We start from the raw sequence: 13322 nt of genomic DNA on the forward strand, positions 1-13322 counted from the left end.
AAAGCTCAGATGGGCCGATCTGGAATCTTCTCCTTATGAGGTCATAAGGGGAAAGGTTACCTCCCCTTTCTCTGCTTTGCCCGCCCAGAGAATTTGGCCCACCCATGAGAGAGAGAGACATCATGGCTTTCAAACGAGAAAAGTGGCAGTTGGTCAAGGCCACACCCCCACCCTCCACCTTGCCCCCCCTCTCTCCTCCTCAATAGCTAAAGACACAGAAATGGCACATCCTAAGGAAAGCTCATTGTGGGACTGGCTCTAGTGGCTGTAGTTCTTCACCAAGGCTGAATTTCGGGAAAGAGACTTCAGATACAGTATTAGGGGACCACTAAGGTATATATAAAAGAGACTTCAGATACAGTATTAGGGGACCACTAAGGTCTATATAAAAGAGACTTCAGATACAGTATTAGGGGACCACTAAGGCCTATATAAAAGAGACTTCAGATACAGTATAAGGGGACCACTAAGGTCTATATAAAAGAGACTTCAGATACAGTATTAGGGGACCACTAAGGTCTATATAAAAGAGACTTCAGATACAGTATTAGGGGACCAATAAGGTCTATATAAAAGAGACTTCAGATACAGTATTAGGGGACCACTAAGGCCTATATAAAATATCCAAAGAGCACCATGTCATGGGACCTTTAAGGTGCTCTTAATGACGAAAAACTGGTAACAGAAATATAAATGGTTTTAGGTCCTATTAGATAGGCACAGGAGAAAAAACGTATTGTGTACAAAGGGGTGAAATGCGTGGATATGCTCTGGGCGGCAACTTCTATTGAGGTCTTATCCTGAGTATTTTATTCTCAGTTTTAGTGGAGGAGTTGATATTCTGAAATTAAAAACTTTGTTGCTAACAAAATAAATAAATAAGGATTCAATGTTGTTGTAACATAATCTCTTTCTGGGCTATGCAGAGGGATCTTTGAAAGAACATTTCAGATCTTCACCTTTGGGAATAAAATGGTAACGAGTTACTGCACAGGTCTGTTATACCCAAATAATTCCATAGGCTCTTGTGTGTGGCTGCACATTCTTTTCATATAGTAGCTGTAAAGTATTTTAAAGAATTCTATGGGCTTTCCAGATTACTGAAAACATACTTATGTGAGTGAAGGACATAATAACTACAGGTCTACAGTAGGGGTGGTACGGTTCATGAAAAAACACCCGAACCGCTCGATTCGCTAGTCTCGGTTCGCTAGTCTCGGTTCGGAGCATGTGTGTACCGAACAGTTTGTCAGTACACTGTTAATGTGCACTAACCTCTTACTGCCGTAGTGCCCACTTTATACACCTATGTTAAAACACTTACTGGCAATGACGAGTGGGATGGGCGTGACAAACGCAATCCATGGCAGATGATTGGACACATGGGTCTGGCTGGTCCCTAATTTCAAAACATACTGTCATGGCGGCTCGTTCAGAATACGATCTCATATTGTACTAAAATAGTTCACCGAAACGTGTTTCTGAAAACATTTTAAGCGAGAAATAGGCCGTGCAGTTGCTGAATCTGTCTTCATTTCAGATCGACAAAGGTCAGTTTAAAAGATTTTCGTCAGCTTTTGAGAGACACCGAGCTGACCGCTCCTCAAGTGGCGGGCGGGTGCCGCCCCCGGTGCCGTCCCCCTGCCCCCCAGAAATGTCCAGTGGGAGAGACGCTGCCCAGAGCTGGAGGATGCGCCAGCGTCGTTTATAGTCTGGTGTGTGGGAACATTTTGGATTTCACGTTACCTATGATGAAATAAAACAATATAGAACTGCCACTGTGTGCACGTTTTGTGCAACATGCATTCAATATGCTAATTTTAGCTATATGCTGAAGTATATTCTGGAGTGTTAAAGAAAAAATAATAACCGTACTGAACCGAAAACCGTGACCCTAAAACCGTGATACGAACCGAACCGTGGGTTTTGTGAACCGTACCACCCCTAGTCTACAGGCATGTTACTGCCATATAGATCAGTGTGTCATTGTTAATGAGTACATTGTTGATGGGTATGTGTAAAGGGTAGATACAATTGCTGTAATATCCCTTAATTTTATGTTTTATGTGTCAAGGTTGTTTTGTCCTTGTTTTTTTGGGATTCAAATTGACTTTCAAGTGGTTTGTATATAATTTGAGGAGTAAAGGTAGCCAGAGGGGCATCCTCTGACTTAATCTAAGATGATATATGATGTAAGAATATATGATAACGGACTATTTTCAAGATTCAAGGAGTGCAAACACTAGGCCACTTGTGTTTTTAATGTAGTGTTATCCTTGGTCTGAATGCCTTCTTACAGTAATGTATGTCTGGGATAAAAAAAAGTTGGCTGATTCTAAATGTCTAAAAGAATACTTCTAATCATGTCTTCAAATTGTAGTTACTAGTGCAGTGCCCTTTCGAGAGTGCCTGTTCGGAATGGGCCGACTGCTTGGTTCCCAGTATGGCTGCTTGCAGCCAAGTTGGGTGGCGTGCTTATTTGAAACTCATCCAATGGTAAATTAAATCTGTTGATGCTTTTGTTAATGCTTTGAGAGAATTGGCAAAGTCATTGCTGCAGCTCGTGTTCTGACAAGAACTAAGAAAAGAGATCATATTTCTCCTGTATTAGCTTCTCTGCATTGGCTTCCTGTTAAATCCAGGATTGAATTTGAAATCCTTCTCCTGACCTACAAAGCTCTAAATGGTCAAGCACCATTATATCTTAAAGAGCTCCTAGTACCTTATTGTCCCACTAGAGCACTGTGCTCCCAGAATGCAGTTACTTGTGGTTCTTAGAGTCTCTAAAAGTAGAATGGGAGCCAGAGCCTTCAGCTATCAGCTCCTAGTCTGGGTTCGGGAGACAGACACCGTCACCACATTTAAGAGTAAACTTTTCTCTTTGATAAAGCTTATAGTTAGGGAGTGAGGAGTTGCAGCGTTCACCTAGACCAGCGGGGGAGGGTGTATAGGTACAGACATGGCACCCCTTCTCTTCTCTGCTTCTCTTCATGGTCGTCAGATTCATCTACCAACCCTTATAGAGCTGGCTCAGGTTTGCCTTGGACCAGCTCTTAGTTATGCTGTTACAGTTTTAGGCTGCCGGGTGACTTCCTTCCTTTGACACACTGAGCTCCTCTCTCTTTCCATCTGTGTGCATTCATGTCCCAGAAACGCTTGTTAATAACTTAGCTCTGGGGTGCTTATTCCCCGGAGTTTTTATGTTTTCTCGCCCCGCAGATTGGTTGCAGCTTTCTCCGTGGTCCTGCTTGGCACCCTCCTATGCCCTGCTACGCCCTGATACACCCTGCTATGCCCTGCTACGCCCTGCTACACCCTGCTATGCCCTGCAGTGCCCTGCTATGCCCTCCTACACCCTGTAATGCCCTACACTGCCCTGCTACGCCATAAACTACAATACTATACTACTACTACTACTACTACTACTTATAATTGCCACTGTTCATCACACCCCCAACCGGCACCATCAGACACCACCTACCAAGAGCCTGGGTCTGTCCCAGGTTTCTCCCTAAAAGGAAGTTTTCCTCGCCACTCAAGGTTTCTGCCTAAAACAGAGTTTTTCCTCGTCTCACTAAATGCTTGCTCTTGGGAGAATTACTGGACTTGTTGGGTCTTTGTAAATTATATAGTGTGGTCTAGACCTACTCATTCTGTAAAGAGTATTGAGATAACTCTTGTTTTGATTTGATACTATAAATAAAATTGAATTGAATTCATGTGAATTTGGCGTACTAGAAGATGACATGCTAAGAGAAAAAATATAAATATTAAGCGAGTTAAAATAAAAATGGAAACAGAAGCGCAGACAAAGAATAAGGCTACAGCAACACCGTGTGTTAAAGATGTGGAATAGCAACTCATAACACAGATGAATGTGGAGCCAAGACAGCCAAATGCCTGTACTGTAAGAAAACTGGGCATTAGGCACAAGTATGCAGAAAGAAAAAGGGCTTAGAAAAAGAAACCGGACAGAAAGTATGAACCAGTTAGAGCAGTAAAGGATATATGAGTGACATGCTAGACCCTCAAGATAAAGAAACAATAAGTAAACAAGTTAAAGTGAATCATTTGGACTGGCAATATCGCTAACATATCGCTTCTTTTAGAGAGACATCACTAAAAAAAGACCATCATTACTAGAGAGAGCTGCAGGTCAAAGGAAGGATCCGATGAGGACAGTGTTTGGATGCAGTGATTGCAAGGCTTTCAAAGGTCCCATGGCATGAAAATTTCACTTTATGAGTTTTTTTAACATTAATATGAGTTCCCCCAGCCTGCCTATGGTCCCCCAGTGGCTAGAAATGGTGATAGGTGTAACCCCCACCCTCCACCTTGCACCCCCTCTCTCCTCCTCAATAGCATTTAAAGCTACAGACACAGAAATAACACATCCTAAGTAAAGCTCATTGTGGGACTGGCTCTAGTGGCTGTAATTCTGCAACAAGGCTGAATTTCAGGAAAGAGACTTCAGATACAGTATTAGGGGACCACTAAGGTCTATATAAAAGAGACTTCGGATACAGTATTAGGGGACCACTAAGGTCTATATAAAAGAGACTTCAGATACAGTATAAGGGGACCACTAAGGTCTATATAAAAGAGATTTCAGATACAGTATTAGGGGACCACTAAGGTCTATATAAAAGAGACTTCAGATACAGTATTAGGGGACCACTAAGGTCTATATAAAAGAGACTTCAGATACAGTATTAGGGGACCACTAAGGTCTATATAAAAGAGACTTCAGATACAGTATTAGCGGACCACTAAGGTCTATATAAAAAAGACTTCAGATACAGTATTAGGGGACCACTAAGGTCTATATAAAAGAGACTTCAGATACAGTATTAGGGGACCACTAAGGCCTATATAAAAGAGACTTCAGATACAGTATTAGGGGACCACTAAGGCCTATATAAAAGAGACTTCAGATACAGTATTAGGGGACCACTAAGGTCTATATAAAAGCATCCAAAAAGCAGTATGTCATGACCTCTAAGTGGTGAAGTAAAGCAATACAAGAATAGGAAGGAAAAAGACAGATGTTGGTATCCTACCTGACAAGGAAAAGTTAATGAGCCTCCTGTTGCCCAGTCCATGGTTGACTTCAGGACTAACCACTGGCTTTAATACCTGAGGATACATACAGACATGAAAAGTTAAGAACTGTCCTCAAATAAAAATAACACAAAAACGCAGTCAAAATGAAATGGAGAGGAAATTGGGTCACTGCAGCCAAAAAAACGCAGTAAATAAAGCAAGTAATGCAAAAATTACATGAATACAAATGAATACAAATACATGAATATTATATATATATATATATATATATATATATATATATATTTTGGATTTATCATATAAAACAAGAAACAAACAAATAAACAGAACAGCTCAGACAAGAGGGTAACAGTAGACAATAGAAATTAAGATAACAGGCATTACTATTATCAACAGCCCTCCCAAACCACTAAATAGAGTACATCAAATGACAAAGAAAACGTGGACAAACAAAAAGGTTACAAATTTGCTATTATTTACAGAGAAGGTACGAAGATAGGCTATGCTGGATTAGGAAACCCTTGTAGTATGGAAGATTACAGAGTAGGTCCAATAAACTCCAAGTAAGGATCCCAGACTCTATAGACTGTCTTCAGAGAGGAGTGAGTGAAGCATACATGTGATCTATTCATTGGGAACACACTCCATTACAAGATTCTGCAATTACTTTTTGTTGGAGCGATGTCCTTAAAAGCAAAACATTTTTCCTAGCGGCAAAAGTGAATGTTTATGGTTACCCAGGCCATCCAGCTGAGCCTTGTCCTCCTCCCACTCCTTCTCTCAGGATGACTGGGAGACAGCAGTCCCAGCTGGAGACACATGCCGTCCATCACACCCATACAAATCAAACGCTGTGTGTCTTCTCTGTCTAGACTCAACGGGCAAAGCAGACAAATATCCCTTCACTGCTTTTCCATCTGTCCATCTCCTCTATGTTGTTCTTCTCCTCGTTCCCTCTTTGGTGGTGTCTGCCTCTAGCAGTTAGAACCGGTGCTGTCCACCGCTCGCCTCAAAAAACCTGAATGACTTAGCTGGTGTGGACTCTCTTCTCCCATCTCTACTCTCTCCCTTCCTCTCTCTTCAGATGGCGGTTATTTTTATTCGTTTGTCATCAGGAAGCAAGTACAGATCAAGTTCCTGGCCCATCAGCATTTCCAAAGGCCCAGAACAGCAGAATGGGAAGGCAAACACTGAAACCCAATCACCTAGCTGAACACCATCTAGATAACAGGGTCTGACTGATATAGGCTTTAGAAGGGCACACACACACACACACACACAGCACTTTGAACTGACATTGTAATCCGAAGGAATAGTCGTAGCTCAAATGATGATGTCATAGGTCATGTGACAACACATCATTTTAGGCACCTTACAGGTATGAAACAGAAAGTTATTTGTCAAAACTATTTGGCGAACAGTGTGGTTAGTCAACATTGTCTTGGAAATGACTCAGAGAAATATCAAATATCAAATTGTCAAAATACACTGGAGAGGGCCTTTAAGGGGATTAGCTCTCAGCAGAATCATCCTTGCTGCTCAAATTCTTTGAAAGCTTCTTCAAAGAGCAAAGCCTTTTCCTGTGTAATCTAACTATTTGCAATGGATGGTCAATTCTTTAACGTGTCTCTGACTGAAATATACTTAGTGACTTCTAATGTAGCATTGTACTTCCATCAGAGGTGTAGCTGCAGCATAACTACTTCAGTAGTAGATCAAAGCATGGCAAGAAACAATTACAAAGTAGCTTTCTCACCACTGAGGTTGACTGGCATGACTGAAATGAGACAAAAATAAAAAGACAGGGCTGCCATTCAACAGACACAAGATACTGAGTGACCAATGAAGCCCCACATCTTAGAAAGCTGCAATATGTCAAAAATAAATAAATGTGGTGAGACTCACAGTTGCAGAACTTTTCTTTATGGTTATGCTGGGTGTCGTTGCCCTCAGTGCTCCGGTGACACCGTGGTAGTACCTGAAGCAGACTTTGGTCTCAGCTGAGGAGGACACACAAATGAGTGGGAAAGGGAGGTGGCGATGATGGAGAAAAAATTAAACAAGAATTAGTTTCCTTTCACCAACACTGAATCCCACTCCACATTGTAATTTCTACCTGAATGTCAAACAAAAGAAATCTGATGATTAAAGTTGATGATTTTACATCCCAACAAGATACATTTAAATACAGGTTCTGTGGTTTAAAATTTTTAATTTGTATACATTTAAGTCTCCAGCACTGACTTCCTGAGTGATGTCCCACGCAATCTAGTTAATTCGAATTGCACTGATTACCTATACAATGAATCTATGTAGGCAAGGCAAGGCATCTTTATTTTTATAGCACATTTTATAGCAACATGGCAATTCAAAGTGCTTTACAGTTAGGTGATAACTGATTGATTTGCACCTATACTGCTGTATAACATCCAAGTCACACCAACTGGAATAAATTGTAAAGTCTCACACAGACAGACACACACACACACACACACACACACACATAACATTTATTTATGACGTTACTATATTTATTTGATCCCATGAAAGGACAATAAATACATATATATGACCTTTGTTTGCAAAACTTAATACTTTGTGAACTAAATTTAAGACTTTTCAGGCCTTACATTTAAAATAATAAATTTATGACTTTTTAAAGACATTTGAAAGAAAGTTGTGAAAATTGGTACCACTGCCTACTTGGCAAAAATTGCAATCTATGGGTCTCGGGCTTGGGCGCTGCACACGTTTTATTACTCAAAAGTTCTTTAACATACAAAAAGTCCTAAGAGATCCAAGTGGCGGAAAGTTTTGAAAAATACTGAAATCGATCATGCCACAATATCCCATTGCAGCCCATGTTAAAAGTATTCGTTAAATTTAAAGGAGCAGAAACCCAGTAGAGATTTAATTGACAAAATGTTCTAATCTTAAAGCCAACTAGAATAACAACTGTGCTTATCAATGACATAATTGACCATCTTACCGTGTTTGCAACTTTGAAAATGTTTTCAAAGAAACTCTAAAACTGTTAAGTTGATTCAAAATAAAACACCTGACACCATATAGGCTCTTTAAGGCAGAACAGATAGACAGAAGTTTCTCTAAATACATTTACTACCCTATATGACAAACGTTGTCTTATATGCACACTAATGATAAATAAATATGAAGACAAACCCTACATTACTATGGGACTAGAAAATGCTTGTAAAAAGATAAATGTGGGCGCCCGGAAGGCTCAGTTGTTAGAGCAGGCGCCCATATATAGAGGTTTACTCCTCAATGCAGCGGGCCCGGGTTCGACTCCAACCTGCATGTCTCTCTCCCCTTTCATTTCTACAGCTGTCCTGTCAATAAAGGCCTAAAAATGCCCAAAACATAATCTAAAAAAAAAGATAAATGTATTGTACAAGCAAGTTTCTAAAATTTAGAACAAAGGAATCAGAAAATAAATATAAGAAATATAAAAATAAATTGACCAGCATAATGAGACTGAATAAAACAATTAGAACAGCACAGAAATGATACACGGGGTACATGGAAGGTGCTTGACAACATAATCAAAAAAGGTACTGGGAAATCCAACCATTCAGATCACTTTAATAAAAATATCCAATCAATAAGAGCAGAAACAAAGGAGACTGCTAACAAATTCAATGATTACTTTAGGAATGTTGGCTATAATTTAGCAAAAGAAATTGTTGACCCAATAATAACAGAGAATGTAAATGAAAATATTATATTATTAATTAAAATACCTTTTTTTAAAGGAATTGGATGGAGTTAATTGATGTGGTAAACAAGTTCAAGAATAAGAAATCCACTGACTGTAATTATATTGACATGACTTTAGTTCAAAATATTAAAGATAGTATAGCGAAACCCCTGACCCATATCTTTAATCAATTATTACAAACATTTCCAAATCAAATGAAAATAGCAAAGGTCATTCCCATCTACAAAAATGGAGATAAGCACATTTTCTTAAACTACAGACCAATTTCTCTCCTTCCACAGTTCTCAAAAATATTCGAAAAACTTTTTATCCACAGATTTGATCACTTCATAGAAAAACACAATTTACTCAATGAACATCAATATGGCTTCAGATCAAACCGGTCCACAACAATGGCAGTGATGGAGCTAATAATAAATATCTACAGCTGTGGATAAAAAGGAATATATGGATTTTTCATAGACCTAAAAAAGCATTTGACACAATTGACCATAAGCTATTAATGACCAAACTGTAAAAATATGGGATTACAGAAGTAGCACACCAATGGCTCAGTAGTTACCTGGAAAATAGATATCAATATGTGCGAATAAACAACAATAACTGTTGTTGAGGGTTATATGTGGGGTCCCACAAGGGTCAGTGCTGGGTCCAAAATAGTTTCTACTGTACATAAATGGCATTTGCAATGTGTCCAAGATGTAAAATTTTGTTTTGTTTGCGGATGACACCAACTTGTCCTATTCACTTTAAAACAGTTTAATATTAACAAGTTGTCACTGACTATTAATAAAACTAAATATATAATATTTGGACATCAGAAATTCAATAATCAAGTGCAAATTATGTTAGATAATATTGAAATAAAAATAGTGTATGAGAACCAGGAATGCACCGAATCCAGGATTCGGCTTCGGAATCTGCAGAATATTGGGCTTTTTGACGGGGTTCGGTTTCTGCCGAACTTTAGAATTTTTTTTCCACTGAACCGAACGCACTGAACCGAACCCTACACTGGTCGACGTAATGACGCCGCCGTTGATTACGGGAAGGTGTTAATGTAGGTGGATCGTGCAATACAGTAGGCTGTGAGAAATTGAAAATGGAACTTGTGCGCAGAAAAAGTGTTGTTTGGCAGTACTTTCAGCCAAAAGAAGGCCATTCAAGTCCAGCTACATGATTTGTCTCGTGGTGACAAGGACCCTAAATAATACACACCATCGCCGTTGATAAAACATTTGCGTATATGAAACATCCGAAAGAATACAAGTTGTGCATTAAGGAATCTACAGACAGCAGCCAAAATGCAGCAACTTCAGGTACAGCAAAGGAAAGACAGTCACTGCTAAAAACTGGTGTTAACCAGACGGCCATTACCAGCTTTGCTAGCCCTACACTGAATTAAAAATACACTGCTGTGGACGTTGTTTACTTCATTAATGTGTTTACAGTGTTAATGGACTGAGGATGGGAGTGGGATTCAGTATTCGGTTTCGGATTCGGCAGAATCTTAACCGGTGGATTCAGTATTCAGCTGAACCCCAAAAATCTGGATTCGGTGCATCTCTAGTAATGACCACTTATGTTTGACCACATTCTGTCGACAACTTTCACACCTAACCTGTTCGGTGACGTCCAAACAAAGGCTGGTGTGTTTGCCCTTAGGTTCAGTTTCTTTAGGCTGCTGAGAGAGCTGTCCGGACCAAGACCACTTTGTGTAGATTGTGGTGCAAATACAAAGGGGCCCAACCCCAGGATATGTGATAGTATCTGTGACATTTGTGTTTGAATTCAAATTAAACCAGCAATAATTTAGTTTTTTGCTCTCTTAAAAAACATATACAGTTTATCACCTTTTACAATTGATATTGCAAAACAAATAATATGGTGTTACAGGCCACATGTTGACTGTTAGAACCTGGACGAAAAACTGTAAAAAAAAAAAAAATGAATTCCAAACAGAAATTATAATAATATAAAAAACAAAAACAAAACTACAACTTGGATGAAGTGGTACAATTGATTTAATACAGGGCATTTATTAAGCTGTTTTTAATATGAAACTAATTTCCTTGCTCAAAAACAAGTAAGAGTTTTTGTTACTTACTGTCACTGAAGTTGGAGCTAGAGTCAATTTTCCAAACAATCTGTCCCTTGTGAGACCCGTTGATTCCTCGGTTCTTGTAGTCCAGAAAGTTCTCAGACAAAGCCTCATCTGGAAAGAGATCATCTTGTTGAGACTTGCTACTCCAACCCTCAAATATTTTTGAAGAAGTCATTTTTTATATTCCATTTCCCATTACACTTTACAGTAACATAAAATGCAATTAATTCTCCATGTGGAGATGTCCTTGATTCCCAACCAATTATGAATGTGCCATAGGATAGCATAATACTGGTGATAATGTGTCATTTCACAATATTTACGGTATTGTATATGTTGAGGTATTTACATTATGACTACGTACAGCAGAAACACAATGGCTGACTCCTCTGTGGAGGAGTTTTATTATATCAGTTCCGGTCAGTTTTTTTTTTTTTCATGCAACCCAAAATCTATAAATAAAGTAATTTTCCCACTAAATTTAGTGGGATTTTTTTTTTTTATTCATAAGGGACACAGGTAAAATGTTTTATTCTTCCTGTGAAAATAATCAAAACCTCCACCGTACCTGGGGTGGCAAAGCATTCACCATTGCAGCCCCCTCCCTCTGGAACTCCCTACCCATACACATCTGCGATTGTACTGACCCTGGACACATTCAAAACACACCTCTTCAGATTAGCTTTCCACATACAATAGTCTTACATTACTCACCTGATAGTTACTGGTTTTATTGTTTTGAATTGCTTTTAATATGCTTTTTTTATGTGTTGGTTTTATAGCTTATCTGTTTTTAATGTGATATATGTGCTGGTTTTTACTGTTAAGTGTCTTTGAGTACCATGAAAAGCGCTATATAAATAAAATGTATTATTATTATGCCGTAACTCTGTATTCTACTACTAAAGTCAATAATGGGCCGTCATTGAAAGATAAAAAACAATGAAAAGATATATATATATATAATAAAAATTTGTATTACCCCAAACATTTTCATAATAAGTCACTGGTCTCAATCGCTAGCTTTAAGTCTTCTTCAATACAGTATCATGTTTATTTAGGGCTGGGCGATATGGCTGAAAACTGTATCACGATATAAGTGTTTCATATCGGTCAATATCGATAATTATTGATATTTTTTATGACCTATTTAAAATAAGGACCAGGAGAAAAATATATTAAATTTAAACATTTTTATTTTAAACTTAACCTTCCTCTGATTATAATCCCCTCAGTTATAAAAGCAGAAATGTCAACACAACCATGGAAATCACTCAAATAATTAAAATGTAAACATAAGTCTAAAATCACAGTGAAGAAAGAATAAGTAAGAACTGCTTAATAAGGTGTAATAAAATGGTGCAAAGTGTTAAATATAAACATAGAGAAACCTGAGAAGAACTATTTTCTGCAGGTTTAGTGCTAGGTTGGTAACCTGGCTTCTGGACAGTGCTCAGCACGTCTGCCTCCGTTATTGCTTTGTAGCGTTTAGTAAGGCGCTGATGCAGAGTACCTCTCCATGGCGGTCTGCTGCTTGTGCGGTGTAGCAGCTGCAGATGTTGGACGTTGCTGGCGAATACGGCTTTGCTCCAAAGTGTGAGCGCGGCTAAGGTGGTAAAACAAGTTTGCGGTAGTGTTGGTGGGGACGACGGTCAGACTTATAAAATCCCAAAAACTGCCATACTGACTTTTCCTATTCTATCAACAATTTCCTCGCTCGCTACGGCACTCACTTTCCACTTATCGCTCCACGCCGCCGGTTCTGTTATTGTAGAATCCAACACGAGACAGCGATGTGGCGCAACCAAACATGATACTGTTACATGATTGGCTGTTAGAGTGTCACTCCCTACGTTGCTAGGTTACCAGAGAGTGAGTGCCTTTGTTCATGCAACCAAACTTGCTTCGCAACTTCTGGTTTCTTCCGAAGAAGAAAAACAAGTTATCGAACGTTTTATCGACCGCATTTTTTATTGATATTGATTACGTGTCTATCGCGATACATATTGTTATCGTTTTATCGCCCAGCCCTATGTTCATTATGTAAATTATGGTCACATTTATTTTAAACTGACGATGAAGTAGGGGATGCTTTAGGGCGTGGCTACATCCCGACCTGTCTGTCATGGTAGAGTCTTAGCAAATCAATGAACAACTTCACTACTGCTATGTCCATTATTTTTCACAGTCTATGCATGTAAGACGTTGATGAGTCTGCACTAGGGATATGATACGCATCTCGATCCATTGCCAACGATCTGGGTCCAGTCAGGTTCGGTCGGGTTCTGTCGGGTTCGGTTTTCATTTCTATCATTTTACACGGGCTCGGGCTGGGCTCGGGGCTTGCGCTCCGAGTTGCGCAGTAAATGAGCGGTCAGGTGATGCGTTTCAATTAGCGCGAAAATTGATTTT

General features: G+C 39.2%; 1 protein-coding gene across 6 annotated transcripts in view; it reads right to left on the minus strand.

The window, feature by feature from the left end:
• The window catches only part of LOC120552249 (E3 ubiquitin-protein ligase HECW1), a 92857-nt gene that overhangs the window by 64044 nt on the left and 15491 nt on the right, over positions 1-13322 (minus strand). For all 6 annotated transcript variants that reach the window (XM_039790120.1, XM_039790119.1, XM_039790121.1 and 3 more), the window contains 3 exons: positions 10914-11021; positions 6970-7064; positions 5061-5136 (listed from right to left, as the gene is read on the minus strand). In XM_039790120.1, coding sequence (XP_039646054.1) covers positions 5061-5136; positions 6970-7064; positions 10914-11021 — 279 coding nt within the window. The remainder of the gene's footprint in view (positions 1-5060; positions 5137-6969; positions 7065-10913; positions 11022-13322) is intronic.

This window comes from Perca fluviatilis, chromosome 22 (genome assembly GCF_010015445.1).
Source record: "Perca fluviatilis chromosome 22, GENO_Pfluv_1.0, whole genome shotgun sequence".
Lineage (NCBI taxonomy): Eukaryota > Metazoa > Chordata > Actinopteri > Perciformes > Percidae > Perca > Perca fluviatilis.